Source organism: Myripristis murdjan, chromosome 2 (genome assembly GCF_902150065.1).
Source record: "Myripristis murdjan chromosome 2, fMyrMur1.1, whole genome shotgun sequence".
In the NCBI taxonomy this organism is placed as follows: Eukaryota; Metazoa; Chordata; class Actinopteri; order Holocentriformes; family Holocentridae; genus Myripristis; species Myripristis murdjan.
In genome coordinates this window covers 11,342,199-11,357,440 of record NC_043981.1, presented here as the reverse complement: position 1 = coordinate 11,357,440, position 15,242 = coordinate 11,342,199, and the positions used below count along the sequence as shown (strand labels likewise).

At 44.1% G+C, this 15,242-nt stretch overlaps 1 protein-coding gene across 9 annotated transcripts in view; it reads left to right on the top strand.

The window, feature by feature from the left end:
* The window catches only part of LOC115371907 (mitogen-activated protein kinase kinase kinase kinase 4-like), a 45,148-nt gene that overhangs the window by 5,960 nt on the left and 23,946 nt on the right, over positions 1 to 15,242 (top strand). For all 9 annotated transcript variants that reach the window (XM_030069563.1, XM_030069546.1, XM_030069591.1 and 6 more), the window contains exons 3-7: positions 7,540 to 7,596; positions 13,171 to 13,296; positions 13,590 to 13,700; positions 13,869 to 13,959; positions 14,957 to 15,087. In XM_030069563.1, coding sequence (XP_029925423.1) covers positions 7,540 to 7,596; positions 13,171 to 13,296; positions 13,590 to 13,700; positions 13,869 to 13,959; positions 14,957 to 15,087 — 516 coding nt within the window. The remainder of the gene's footprint in view (positions 1 to 7,539; positions 7,597 to 13,170; positions 13,297 to 13,589; positions 13,701 to 13,868; positions 13,960 to 14,956; positions 15,088 to 15,242) is intronic.

Below are 15,242 nucleotides of genomic sequence, written 5' to 3'. Positions count from 1 at the left end.
TCTTTATTTCCCCCTAATTGGAAAGAGCTGGTAATATATTGGGCCTAAAAAGAGCCATGGAATGATTTCTTACAGGAGAAGTCGCATAATTTGGAAAGACAACACTGCATTTATTAAATATTCACACTTCTGGTCAGTGCTTTTCACACAAAGTGGGTTGACTGTGTGTATAATTTCATTATTTCTGTTGCCACAATAATTGTAGGATATTAGCGTTTCTGTAACATGGAAAGATTTAATTAAATTTAGACTGTACACCCGAATAGTCAGAATTTTTATCCAGTTTTGTTCCCCACACTGAGACTGAATTGCCTTTAATCTTATTTAATATTATTATAGTATTGGCTTGATATTAAAATAAAATTGGGATGATCATTTTGGCTGTGAATGTGCAGCCGTACAGAGTAGGAAGCAGACCTTTCCTGTCTGCTGGTCTTATGCCATGTCCACATTAAACTGGGTAAATTTGAAAATGCTGTTTTGGTGTACACCACACTAGCATTCTTAGATTTTTTTTCCCAAAAGCCCGCCGTCCACATGAAACACCCCCAAAATACTGAAAAGTGTAGACCTATGACCATGGCCTGCACATGCCTCATACCAGACTGTAACCTAGATCACATGACAGTCCTACATCAGTGTTTTCAAAAAGCTCCATTTCCCCCCCTTCACTGTACAGCACTGGATCAGCGTTTTCAAGTTCAAACACTTGGAGAGCATTTACAAAAAAGCCCCTTTTTGTGAGCGTAAAATTCCTGCTTAATGTAGATGGAAGGCTAAAACAAATAAAATATGTTCTCAGATTTACCTGGTGTGGTGGGGACACGGCCACCGTGGCATCCCTCCAGATCCCCCATCCGCTTTGATTGAGTTAAATGAATTGGAAAAAACAAACAAATTATGGCTTACAAACAAAGTTGGAAGCCCGTGCAGCAGTTGAGGTTTTTCTTGCGAGGCTAATGAATGACTCCTCACATTGCTAAAGGTCCTGGGAACCCGGGTGCTGATTGGCTGTGTGTCTCTTAGGTCAGGGTTTAGGGGTGTTGAATGTGTCACCCTCTGAGTAGCGGGGGGCCAGGCTCCCATCCCGTGTCAGGCTCACCCTCTTTATCCATTTATCCAAACAGTGCGTATGTGCGTGCTTGCGAGTACAGTCATTTGTGTTCTTTTTAAATAGTTGAAAAGGAGCGGTGGTGTGACACATTGCAGTTAAAGCAGTGAATATCAGACACACTCTCTCACACACACACCGTCCCACTCTGCATCCTCTCCAGCTGACACAGTGTCCAGCTCTTTTGTTCGCTCTCCCCCACGCTGACCCTCTCCCTAATGGGTGTCACAAGACCCACCACGGCCCCTGGCTGGCCACAGTGCTGCCCGAACAAAACATCTCTGTGTGTACGCTTGTGTGTGTGAGTGTGTGTGCGCGCACCTCCGTGTGTGTCTGCGTGCAGCTCATTGAGCCACCTCATTATCTGAGTGGTGCCGAGATGAGACACAAAGGCCCCGGCGGATGAGACAGTCTCTAGCCTGTCTCTCTCTGCTGCTTCTACTTGACAGCTCTCTTCTCTCCTGGATCACATTTCCCTTAGAAATTTCTTGTGTTAATGTGTGAATAGGCCGGGACAAATCGGGCCTCGTGTATAATGGGTGCACCTCGGTAATGGCCAAATCCTATACAAGGATGCCGCTTGATTTTTTTTTTTCTCCCCACAGGAATAAATTCCTCTTCCGACCCACTCAGCTTGTTCCTATTCATTCAAAATGCAGTTGGAGCCTATTTCAAATCAAAGATAATTCGCTTTCTCGTTTTTTTTTTTTCATGACAACATCATAGCGAGGCTGGCGACATTTTCATCAACCAGTCTCAGGAGCTAGTGGTTTTCCACTTTCCCTGTGTAACCTAGCTACTTTAAATAAATGTGGAAAAACCCGCACAATGCCCAGAATTTGTCTGTTGGCTGATGTTGCTTTCCCACCTTGCATCATACAGGTGTTTCCCTTTCTGATCCTCTTTCCTCTTTAGTCATAAGGAAAGGCTCCATTAGGCATGGTGGGCCCCTCACAGCAGCACACCACTGCACCGTGATCAATAGCCACTCACTGTTATTGACTGGCCTCTCCTCTCAGGCAGCCTCAGCCCAGTTCACCAGTCTGACAGCAAACACTCACTCTTCTCCCTCCAGTCATCCCCTGTCCCGTCCACTCCTGCGTTTTGTCTCCTCCCCTCCTTCTCCTGCCATCTTATTCAGCCTTTCATGTGCTCGCTCGCTTTTCCTGTGCATGCTTTCTCTCGATCTCAAGTGTGTTGCGTCATCCCTCCCTTGCTCCTTGCTTTCTGCTCCTTCCATTCTCATCACCGTTTTCTATCCCTCTCTGCCTCCGTTTCTCCTCTCTGCTCTCTCTTCCTCCGCCTTCGCTACTTCCATCCTTTAGTTCTCTGGGGAGTGCTGTAGTGAAAAGAGCACGGCTGAGGCTGCCTCTGTGTGTGTGTGTGTGTGTGTGTGTGAGAAGTGGGTCAGTGTGCTGGTATGCAGCAGCACGATAAAGTGCCAGAGCCTAGAGAGGCAGGGGCAAAGCTCATAGATGTCATGTGCTGCTGCTTACTGCTGATTGGTCATTTCTCCTCAAAGCACCATTCCATTGTGTGGTTGACGGTACAGGCGGAAGTGTGTCTGTGTGTAAGCTACGTGCTCAAGTCATGAAACAGTGCAACGTTTGTATATTTTGTGTTTTGTCTGTCTTAAAGGTTGCGTGTGTGTCCTTTTTATAGGCCTAGTATTTCCCAAGCTAGATGGGGGCTGTGACCTGCCTATTTATCACCCACCCACTCTCTGCCAGTTCAAATGTCACCTTAGATCTTCATCTGACCCCCCAGGGGGGTCATCCATCCCTCATTACCACAGGTCTACCAGCTAACACCTCCCCATCCCACCCCACCATATACACACGCACACACACACACACCAGTGACCTTTGATGAACCGAGCTGCAGCACCCAGCATGTCTCTTTCTGCATCCCTATGTGAACTAATAATATGAAATCAAGTGAGTTTGTTTTGTACCAACATGGTGGTGTGGCTGAAAGCACGCCACTCACTTTCAGTGTGCTGTCATTTACAGGCAGCATGACTTAAGCGTGCATTGGTGAACAAAGGTATGTTGACCTGGTAGCAGGCCAACAAGTGTTTAGAAACAGTTGGTTGCACTGACTGACAGCGAGTGAAAGTGAGAGGTGAAGCGAGAAGGTTCCTGGGTTTCTGGACGATCAAGATGCAGTGGGAAAGAGCCTTGTGGAAAAGGGTATGGGAAACTGTTCTCCCCCCCGATCTACACTGACTCTGTGGGCAGACCACTAAAGATACTGCTGAGCATTACTGCTCACTTCTTGTGAGAGGAAATCCACCCTAAAGCACAATTCCCAAGTCGTCTGACTGTGATCTTGCCCCATTGATTTATGTTGGTGACCAAAAATATGATAAAGTTGGAAGCAAAACAGGCAAAATATTTGATGTCATTCAGAGACAAATCTCAATCTGCCAGGTTTGTGTCTTAATTCTCAAGTCTCTAGCTTTGAGTTAGTTTGTTTGTGTTGACCCATATCCCTCCAGGAATTAAAAAAAAATGTTTTAGGGTGCATTTTCGCTTAATGTCTCTGGCTCTGAAGGCAGTAAGTCAGTCAGTGGTTTAGGCCGAGCTGGAGAGAGGCCAGCCGCACATCTGGCCATGGTTAAGAAGAGCCGTGATGGAGTGGAGATGGAGGCCAGGGAGGCCTCAGTGATAGCTCAGTGCCTCAGATAACCCCTCTGTGACCACGCCTGGGCCGGGCCACAGCCTTCCTGTGATCAGCTCCTGCTTTTTCATGTCTATCAGGGGCCCAGCTACACAACAGGGGACACTTCAGTAGGGGCTGAAGTCAGCATGAAGCCACTGGCCAAATCTGATTGTGCAATGTAGCAGTGTCATCCTAGAAGTCTGAACGATATCATAAAAAAACAAAAAAACATTGCAATTATTTTGACAGATTTTGCGATATCATGTATTTCAGTGAGAATGCTGATTTCTTTTTTCTTCTCATTTTTCCCTTGGGAAAAAACTAAGAAAATGATAGTGTAATGTGAATGTATATATTTATATATTTTCTTTTGGGGTCTGAACTAAACAAACACATTTTCTTATGTCAAGAGAATACAATACACCAGAATACTTCATTTATGATGGTGTTTTGTCACACTTAAGGGCAGCACATGTTGCATGGGAATATTTACAGTAACATGTATTTTTGTTATCTTTCCCTAAGGTGAGAACTGAAATATGTGAAAAAGGCTGCATGCACTGTGCTCCTACTTAATGAATCTCCTTGCAGAATACTTTAAATCTGACTGAAATACTCTCCAAGCAAGTTAACACTGTTAATAAAGGCTCCTATGCTAGATTCAATAAGGAACTGTCTTTGCTTTGTTAAGTCAAGATTTACATGGGTTTGGCCCATGAACCTGTTGTTTAATATTGGATTAGTGCCTAATGGAGCGCTTAGCTCCAGTGCTCCAAATTCTTCCTGGCTCCCTCACTCTTTGTGACTCTGATTACGTTTTTCAATTCAAATGTTGTTTTCTTGGCCAGGTCACTCTTGAAACAAGCACAAATTTTCAATAGCTCGCGACCACATACTTGCATGTATCCTTGTGTGCATGCATTCACACACACACACACACACACACACACACACACACACACTTTAGCTATAGAGCTGCTGGTTGCAGCTAAACAACAGCGGCTTCTTGATTTCAGCAGGGCTCTCTGGTTAAATACAAGATAAATAAATAAAAACGCGGAGAGTCTTGGTAGAAGCAGACAGTGCAGTAAATAATCCTCCACATTGAAAACCACAGCTCTCTTTTCATTTATGGTCAAACCATGTAGGTTGTTTTGAAACTTTTGATAAATGTTAGAGTAGTATGTGAGAATGGGAGGCTGAGAATTACACTGGATGTGATGTTGACTTTGGCTCTCTGTAGCACTCCGATTGCCAGCCCATGCTACAATAGCCTAGTTTATGATAAACGTGATGATATATTGAGCAGACTTGACAGTATCTTTTCTCCTACATAAAAGTTCTCTCTCCGTTTCACACTGTATCGCATTGCTATATTTCTGCCGTGATGTAATTGTTCGGTGTTTGGCTTTTTCTGAGGGCAACGGGTGACTGTTGTGAGGGGGTGAAAGCACCTTGGGGCTTTTTGTGTGTAATCCAGGCACTTACTACATCTGTTATGTTGTGTAACACGGCGGTTTTGTGTTATGAAAATGCAATAACCTTGTAGCCTAGTTAACCCTCAACTCAACCTCAACCTTGTCTCCGCCCAAAAGCTGCAACCTTTAAATGAACGCAGGGATATCCAGAGGCATAGGAAGGGGGGAAACACTTTTCACAGTTTATCTTCTCCTCCTAGTAACCATTACTACATATCTACAAATCATCTGGGAGCCCAATGCAAACAAACGTTTGTGTAGGGGCTGGCATGACTTTAACGTACATGTCAGCAGCCTGTAAAATGACAAGAATTAGGAACTTTGTAAGGCCAACAAGCATTGTTAGTGACTTGGCCGTGCCCTGCATGTTATTCTGGACGGCCTTTAGCTGTAGCCTTTGATTAGTTGAGCTTTGCGTGTAAAACATGTTTTGATTGCCGTGTGAGCTGAAGCGCCGATATGGGGAGAAGTTCTGCAGATCTTGGGTTAGCTGTGATAAGATTGGCTCTGTGATCATCTTCCAATTCCAGACCACATTTCTTTCTCTGTGCCTTTCTAGAGAGAGAGAGGAGAGAGAGAGAGGAGAGAATCCAGAAGTGTGAGATGGAAAACTAAGCTTTTAAGGCTAGTAAACCTCCACAGGTGTAGCGTCTCCACCTGATAGTATGGGCGGTATGCTAATAGGCTTTGAATGGCTTTGAGTCATGTCATTTAAAAAAAGATTTCAGAGTGGTGTCAGTGAGTCAGCGCTGAGTCTCATGCCCCATGCGTGGGTTGTTAAAAAAATGACAAGAAAGATGATTGACAGGGTGTTTCCCAGCCGTATTTTTCCGTGAAATATTAGTTATGAGGTATTCCTTCAGTAATACTGTGCTGGCGATTTCTCTGACACGCAGCATTCCTCAGGCACACACACACTCTCAGGCTCTCTTGGACGCACCTGTGACTTCTGAACCCAGCAAGGTGGGCTTCATCGGGTCAGGCAGCTAGTGTGCGGCGAGCCGGCAGCTGTAACGTCAGCTTCAGTGTTTTTGTAGTGGCGACCCGGGGATCAAAGTGGAGAGGATTAAAGGCATTGTAAAGTGTCCCTCTCAACCCCCCCCCCTCTCCAGCCCGGTGAAAAGAATGGGGCCCTAAGCCTGCATGGCTTTTATTGTCATAATCCATACAGTTTCAATTGACTATGGAATGTACCGGCTAAGATTGGGGCGGCGGTATCTGTGTTGGACCGAGTGTGTTTTTTGTGTTTGTCTTCTTCATGGGTCTGTACAGTAATGTGGTGTGTGTGTGTGTCAGGAGGGTTCATGTGTTTGCCTTCACCCAACACAGTTGTTGCTATCACCGGTGGTACGGCTGAGCCGGTTAGCCTGGAAACACTGCAGGGGAATACCCGAACCCATTTGGACCAGCTCCCAAAAATGCTCCCATGTTTTATCTTGTGCCGGGGGGAGAGAGAGAGAGAGGCCTCTATTTCGGTCCTTTGTTTATGTAAGGAGTGGCAGCAGCGTGCTGGGAGAGCAGAGCACTCTGGGAATGTTGGGACTGTATAGCTCGGGAGTGATATGCTCGTCTGTGGTATCTATAGTAAGTTTGCTCAGGCCGTGGGATACAGTCGGCTTGAGATTGTAGGCCTAATTGTTGGAGACAAGAACAAATAAACAACTAGCTTCATAACAACTCATTTATAGGTATTTTAAAAAATGATTATTTTGGCAGATACTACAGTTGCTATATTTTGCATGATTTTAATGGGAATGGTAATTTTTGCTGGGGCCTGTACCAGAAAAACACATTTTCTTATATCTGGGTTATATGGTTTGTGGGCCAAAATATATCTGTAGTACCACACTACTTTAATTGATGATGCTATTTTGTTACACATTTTGCTTTAATCAGAAAAATGCACCTCCTGTGATTTAGATATTGCTCTTGGCCAATAACTAGACCTAAATGTCCCAGCTCCACAGGTGTAAATACAACTTGGAAAACTACCTGTTTTATATTTAGGTAGCTCACCAGAGATATATTTTGTGATATCCATTATTAGCCGGTGAAATTAGCCAAAAGTGTCAACTTGAGTAGTTAAGACTGTGGATAGATGAGCTTGTCCTGTCAGTGAAGTATGCACTGCAACGAGAGTACCAGCATGCATTCTCTTTCAAACACACACACACACACACACACTCAGATCATTAATCATGATAAACCAGCTGACAGCTTGTAAGAGCAGAATGAGTTTGCTGAGTTGACTGCGTGAAAGCTCATCTCTCTTTTGTCTCCTCACAGGGACGGCATGTCAAGACCGGACAGCTGGCCGCCATTAAGGTCATGGACGTCACAGAGGTAAGGCTGTAGCACGCACACACACACACACACACTCATACACACACACACAAAAGGAGAGGATGTAGGATTTATGTCTATTGATGGGGAATTTTTGTAAACAAGACAGCCTTAGTTTGCTTCTCTAAACAATGGTGCTGCTTCTTCTCCTTCTTCTTCTTTTTTTTTATTGGCAAATTGTGGTGTTTTCAGTCTGGGAGACCACAAGAGCAGTCATGTCAGATGTTTGTGTTGAACTGCACAACTTGATTTACTTGCACAGGGGTTTGGGTGACTCTTTTGATTCCAAAACATCTCTTAAAGATTGATTTTTCATTATTGTAGCAATTGCGGTAACAATACTTACAAAATGTCCAAGCACTGGTAACTATTATCCAACTGTAAAAAAAAAAAAAGAAAAAGGAAAAAAAAAAGAGAGATTTCTTAAGAACATTATACTAGGGCATGTTTTGAGTCTTTGCCCTCATTGTCTTATTAATACGGCCGCTCATTAGAATCCAAAGACATTCCACTTAATGTGACGTCTGAGTGTGTTGTCAAGGTTACGGAGGAGAAAATGCCGTGCTCGTAATGAGGCAGTTGTAGTGCTTCGCCCCCCCATAATAAACAACAGGGGAAGGGTAGAGGCAACAAGATGCTTTTGACTGAAGTGCGTCATTTAGTGGCCAGCGGGCAGCCCTCAGCTGTGTGAGGTCCCGTCTGGAGATGAAAGAACACACAGAAACGCACATGCATACACACGCACACACACACACACTCTCGTGCACACAAAGCAGGAGGTTACAGAGTTAACAGTGGGGACCAACGGGGCCAACCACCCACATAGCCATAATAATGAGGGAAGATCATGGGCATAATCATACTATACATGCATGCACGCTATTAAGAAGCCCCCATTGGTGGCATTTGGAGGCCAGTGAATGAGTTACATTCGTGCTTTGGAGTTCAGCCTCTTCCCCTAAACTCATCAGCTAAATGTTGCCCAAGCACCAGCCAGCCCACATTCTAGTTCACATTAATCTCCATTCACGCACACACTTGGTGGCTCCTCAGGTTCACGACCAACCCGTGTGTGAGTGTGGCTCCATGCCCCGGCCCCGGCCCCGGCCCTGGCCCTGGCTTGCCCGCTGCCACTCCCCTCTCTCCTCAGGTCTACGTCATGATGAGTAACACACACGGCTGATTTGTCCTCATTCGTAATCGGTGCAGAGAATGTTGCCCAACCATTTCCTACCCAGGGTGTCGGGAGGCCAGGTGTGTCCTGTGGGAATGCAGTGATCTACATTGCCTCTGTCAAATGAAAATCATTAGACAAACAAAGCAGGTGCTTGGATTATGCCAGTCAGTGTAAGGTGACTATACCCTAAGCCTGTGACAAAGTTAGGACTACAGTTATTTTATTGTTTTTAAGCAAAATATTCCATCATTTTATAGTGCTGTATGCCCAAGATCATATACCTAGAGGCTGTATTCAGTCCCTGATGCTGACTAATACAGGGTGTGTACCTCTAACACTGACTTGCACTGTTGTAAACTCTCCAGACATCGACGGGTCATCACATCAGATATTATCCTCCAGATAAGCCTGTTTTTCATGAGTCAGTTTCACTGTTGTTCAGCCTCCAGTGTTGCTACTGTGCGAAATTGTGCAAATACTTACGTCTTAAAATAATAAAGCTTACCGGCAGACCTTGACGTGAATGTGACTTGATAAGTGTGCGTTGAATGATGCATTTTTCAGCCAGCTCACCTTGCACAGTGAGCTTTTAAACTGTTTGGAGAGTGACACACTGTTTGGTGTGATGTGTGTTTGCGAAGTTAAAGTATAGATTGTAAGCTTTAAATTTGAGTGTATTTTCAGCCATATTGGATTCACAGTTTGCACATGATCCACCACTACGGGGTGACAGGAGTATCTTGACATTAGGGGAATTTAATGTCGTACACATTGAGTTAATCCACATCAAACAGCAACGTGTGCAGCTGCCAAAACACTCACCCTGTGTCTTCAACGCTGCAAAGTTCATATGTTTTGAGTTTACAAAGTCATGAAAAACCTGGAAAAGTCAGTAAATTATAATTTTGTAAAACTTTTGGAAAAGCGATCTGACTCAAGCAGCATCAGCTATTAAAGACTGATTGACCAAATTTAAAAATAGAGGATGGAAGTATTGGATTTTTTGTTGTGTATTTATACGAGTTTGTCTCAGTCTGATGAGGAAAGTTTAAAATTGCTCATTTTCCCCTGCATGTAAATACTGTCCACATTAGGGTCAAACCAATCTATTATCTATTGTCCCATATGGTGTTTACAGTGCTAAAACACATTTTAAAACACATTTTAAACTAAAAAAGCTGAATTTTTTTTGAGAGATCATGGAAAAATTATGGAAACCATTAATTATAAAATGTATATGAACCATGTGGTAGTTACGACCTGTAATCCCAGGCTGTCAGCTCTTTCATGTCATTCTCAACTGTATACAGTCAGCAGTGCAGAAATGTATTAAAAAGCAGATGGATATAGGAATTTACTTTTACTGCCTTTAATCAAAACCAGTTAAATGCAAGTCGACCACGTCTTGCTGCCTTTTAGCTGATCATCAGCCTCGGTTAAGTCAAGATATGTGGGCTGGCTCTCTCTCTCTCTCTCTCTCTCTCTCTCTCCTCTGTCTGGGCTGTCAGGCTCATCCAGAGGCTGGCTGGACGGCCCGTTGTTGTCCGACCCACATTCTTATCCCTGCTCCACATCCGTAAATCCACTCAGCCCTCCAGTCCATATAGGCTTCACGCTAAAAATGGCTGCCCCCTCACCACCTTCATCCTCTATTTTGGTTTATGTTAAATGCAGTTCCGATCGCCTTGTTTAAGTTGGCAGGGTCCTGTGAGCCAGCGGGGGCTGAGCCAATAGTGGCTAAACACTGTCTACCATGTGCTGACAAGCTGTTAAAGGCCAAGTTTTTGTTTGTGCAGTGTGCCCACCGCTGAAACACTCTCTCTGTGTCTCTCTCTAGGGTCTTTGTTTACACTGGATTGGCAGCACTTTATCTCTGAAGTCTATTGCCATAGTTCTAACAAAAAGGACTGACAGCAAATGTCAGTTTAATGTTTTATTTTTGAGCCTGAGATCAAATGATAAGTTTGATCTTAAAAAGAAAGTAGATGAGGATCAATTGGGCAGAACATATGTACAGTTTTAGTTAGATAGTATAGAGATAGAAAGATTTTCATCTACAAGTCCAACTTTTTTTTTGTTTAAGATTTTTTTTTTTGGCATTTCTGCTTTATTTGACAGTAAAAGTAGAGAGAGACAGGAAATGCAGGGGAGAAAGAGGGGATGACATGCAGCAAAGGGCCTGAGGTCAGATCTGAACCCTGGACTCTGCGATCAGGACTCAGCCTTGGTACACGGTACACACTCTTATCCAGTGAGCCACCGGTTTGGCATGTTAGTGTGATACCTTTTTTTTTTCTCTTTCTTTCTTTTAGACAACACAGACACATCAGAAACCGATTTGAGTCCCGAATGCAGCATAGCTTCCCTTAGTAAATGCTAACGTGTGATGCTATAGGGATGGGCAGAGCTCCAAGATGGTCCCAGCTCCGTAAATACAGAGGAAAATAGGTTTATGAATCCACATTATGGTTCCACATTATATTATCATGAGGTATAAATGCGAAAATCCTGTACATAGCAACTGTAAGCAGCAAGGCATCGATATTACATAATGATTTGACCCAATGACACAGATCAATACGCACTTTGTGTGTGTGTGTGTGTGTTTGCCATTGACACATTGTTTGTGCCTCATCTTCTCTGCATTGTAGTAGATTGAAAACTCCCCACCTCATTTTGCACTCTCTCTCTCTGTCTGTCTCTCTCTCTTTCTCTCTCTCTCTGTCTCTCTGTCTTTCTGTCTTTATCTGTCTGTCTCTCTCTCTTTCTCTCTCTCTCTGTCTCTCTGTCTTTCTGTCTTTCTCTGTCTGTCTCTCTCTCTCTCTGTCTCTCTCTCTCTCTGTCTTTCTGTCTTTCTCTCTGTCTGTCTCTCTCTCTCTCTGTCTCCCTCTCTGTCTCTCTCTTTGTCTCTCTCTCTTTGTCTTTCTGTCTTTCTCTCTCTCTCTCTGTCTCTCTCTCTCTCATTACCTCACACACACATCTTCATGTGATTGTGTCTGCCTTTCCCTCACCATGTGACTTGTGGCAGTGAGGCTTTCACAGTCGGGAGTGTGATAATCCAACAGCTGCACAGCAGAGAGGGGTGGATGGGGGAGGGAGGGAGGGAGGGACTGGGGTGGTGTGTGTGTGTGTGTGTGTGTGTTGGGGGGGTGCAGGAGAGAAAGGCTTACGTCAACTCAAACGAGTCATGCAGCAGCATGGCAGCCTGCATAGACAGCCAACTGCCATCTTGCTCTGAGTGATGCACGCACCGTGTAGGGAGCAGTGCGCTTAAGTGTTTCCTCACAGATTTGCCTATATTGAAGCACTGGGCAGTGCAGTTTAGTGCTAAGTGAGGAAATCACCAGTCATATAAAGAAGCAAACCACACAAATTGTAGTCTACATCGACAATAATGTAGAATCAGAACCCCCCCATGGTTTCTATACCACTCCTCCCTCCAGTCTTTCTATAGGAGAGGCCGTGCAACCCTAAAGCAAACGACTAGCTGGCTGCTCCCTGCATGTGTTCAATTAGTGTGTCACCGTTAATCATTGTCAAGTCACTATTGGGTGCAAGCAGGGAGCTAGCAATGCAGCTAGCCTGACCTTTTTGTGCAGACGTGATAGCGGGTTTGTTTCTCTAAATCCCAGTAGTAACGATGAACGCACACCACATGCAGCAGGCATCTCACAAGGCTGTTTTTTTTTTTTTTTTAAATGGATAAACTCACTAATTAGCCCATTGCTTTCTATATCTGGAAGGCCCTTTGTGTGGTTCTCATGTCAGCTCCTTTTTGTAGGTTACATTTAAAGCTGTTTATTCACTGCTGATGGGGTCTTCACCAGTAAACCCAAACCTGAACAAGCTTGAACATTATTGTCTTTCCCTTCGTGGATAAATGATGAGGGCAGGATCCAGGCCTCACATGTGCCGGCATGGATCAGTGTCAGCCTGATCACTTGTATCTGGGGAGGATTTACCATCGGCCCGACATAATGTACATTCACAGTAAGGCTAGTGTTTTACAATGGATTACTGATAATGGCCGCTGTACACATCAGATCACACAGAGGCTCACTCGTGCATCATTAATCCCTAAACAAAGGAGTCATTAGCAACTAGACAGAGGACGCAAACTACATTGTTACACGTTTGAGCCCTAGACACATGAAGAATGAGGCCTGGTCATGCTCGATTGATATCATACCAGGACACTGTCACATAGCCGTGGCCCTGAGTATGGAAGTGTATCAATTTGGATTTCAAATGAAATGTCCCTTAAGGCTAAATCTTAAAGAGGAATGCCTACACAAAAATGATTGGGGTCATATCCCTCCCCGTCCTCTTTGTATGGCCCTTATACCACCTTGACTCTCTGTGTGTGTGTGTGTGTGTGTGTGTGTGTGTGTTTCTAGGATGAAGAGGAGGAAATTAAACTGGAGATCAATATGCTGAAGAAGTATTCCCACCACAGAAACATAGCCACCTACTATGGCGCTTTCATTAAGAAGAGTCCCCCAGGCCATGATGACCAGCTATGGGTAAGTCTGCAAGATTAAGATTAAAATTAAGGTTGAGAGGAAAATATGGAATCTTTAGATCTTTGGATTTGGGAGGTATGTCGCTGCTCTGTGTTCATGTCTTATGCCTTCTTTCCTTTTCTATCATGTTAAGACCTTTGATATTTCCTTTTTCTCCCGTGTAATCCCCACTTTTTTAAACTCTTTATGTGCTTTGGATAACGCCGTCAAAGCAAAGTTAAATGTTACTTTCTTGGATATTGTGAAGTTATTTTTTTTATGTTGATTCTGATGGTGTGGTTTTTTTCGTGCAGTTGGTGATGGAGTTCTGCGGTGCCGGTTCGATCACAGACCTGGTGAAGAACACCAAAGGCAACCAGCTGAAGGAAGACTGGATCGCTTACATCTCCAGAGAAATCCTCAGAGTGAGCTCACTGTCCTTTCTTCTTTTTTTAGCATCCTATGCTTGGCTGCTATCCCCTCACATTCCCCCATTTTCACCACCTTTTACCAAAACACAGAGAAAAAATCAGTCTGCTGGTCCTCTTTCTCTCTCTCACACTCTCTTTTGCTGTGTCTTTCTCCCGTGTTAGGGTTTGGCCCACTTGCACGCCCACCATGTCATCCACCGTGACATCAAGGGTCAGAACGTCCTGCTGACTGAGAACGCCGAGGTCAAACTGGGTGAGTGGCCGTGCAGGCTCCTCGAGGTGTCGATTGCTGCTGTTCTTGCTCAGGATCGTCTTGAGTAACATCTGATAACGCTCTCAGCTTGATGACACTGGAGTCTGATTTCAGGCGTGTTTGCCCCCCTCACTTTTCACGGAGATAACAGAGTGCATTCTTGATTTCTGTCAACGATTACCTTTTTATAACTGCAACAAAACAGCGGTCATTGCAGTTCAATCCAGATCTGATATCGCACTAGAACAGACAGGCGCTGTCAAGTCACTGCTATTATGAATGTTAGAAAGAATGGCTCATGAAAGGTTCCCGCACTTCTGTATAAATGAAGATTAAAAATTGAAATTCAAGGGAATTTTATACACTTTTTAGTTGAAAACATACCAGCGCCGAAAATCTCTGAAATCAAGTAGTTTCTCTAGTGTAAGGGAAAAACTAAAGTAGTTTTATCTCTGCAGAACTAAAAAAGTCTAAATTGCTATAACTAGTTTTCAGATGAGCTTTTCAGAAGTGCCCAGTAGCCGAGTTGATTAGTGTGATTGTGTGTGAGTGCACCGAAAAACTTGTTTGCTATATGTGAAATTCAGGAAAACGTCAAACATTTCCAAGTACAGTTGTCCCTCGCTATAACGCGGTTCACCTTTTGCGGCCTCGCAGTTTCGCGGATTTTTTTTAGTGTAATTTTGCATTTTTTTTTTTTTACTGGACTTATTTTTCTACGAAGGTTTGAACTTTGAGAGAGTTTAAACAAGAGAGAAAAGTGAGAAAATGTTAATGCCTGTCTGAGAAAAGTGTATAAAGTGTGTAGTGAGGGGTTTTACAGCCTTAAAACATCTAGAATAATTGTAAAAAATAAAGCTGACTACTTCGTGGATTTTGCCTATTGCGGGTTATTTTTAGAACGTAACTCCCGCGATAAACGAGGGACCACTGTATACTCAAATACAACCCCGAGTTAAGAGTCACTAACCAAACATCTCTGCTGGTGTGTCTCCAGTGGACTTTGGCGTGAGCGCCCAGCTGGACCGGACAGTCGGGAGGAGAAACACCTTCATCGGGACGCCATATTGGATGGCCCCTGAAGTCATCGCTTGTGATGAAAACCCAGACGCCACATACGATTACAGAGTAAGAGCCTCCACAGCAACAAAGACTCAATGGCCTGTTTGTCGGCATTGAGGCTCTCAAGAAAGCTTGGTTTGTTTGTCACTCTATTAAGCTAACGCCTGCGACGGTCTGTGTGTGTGTGTGTGTGTGTGTGTGTGTGTGTGGCTCTGTGGTTA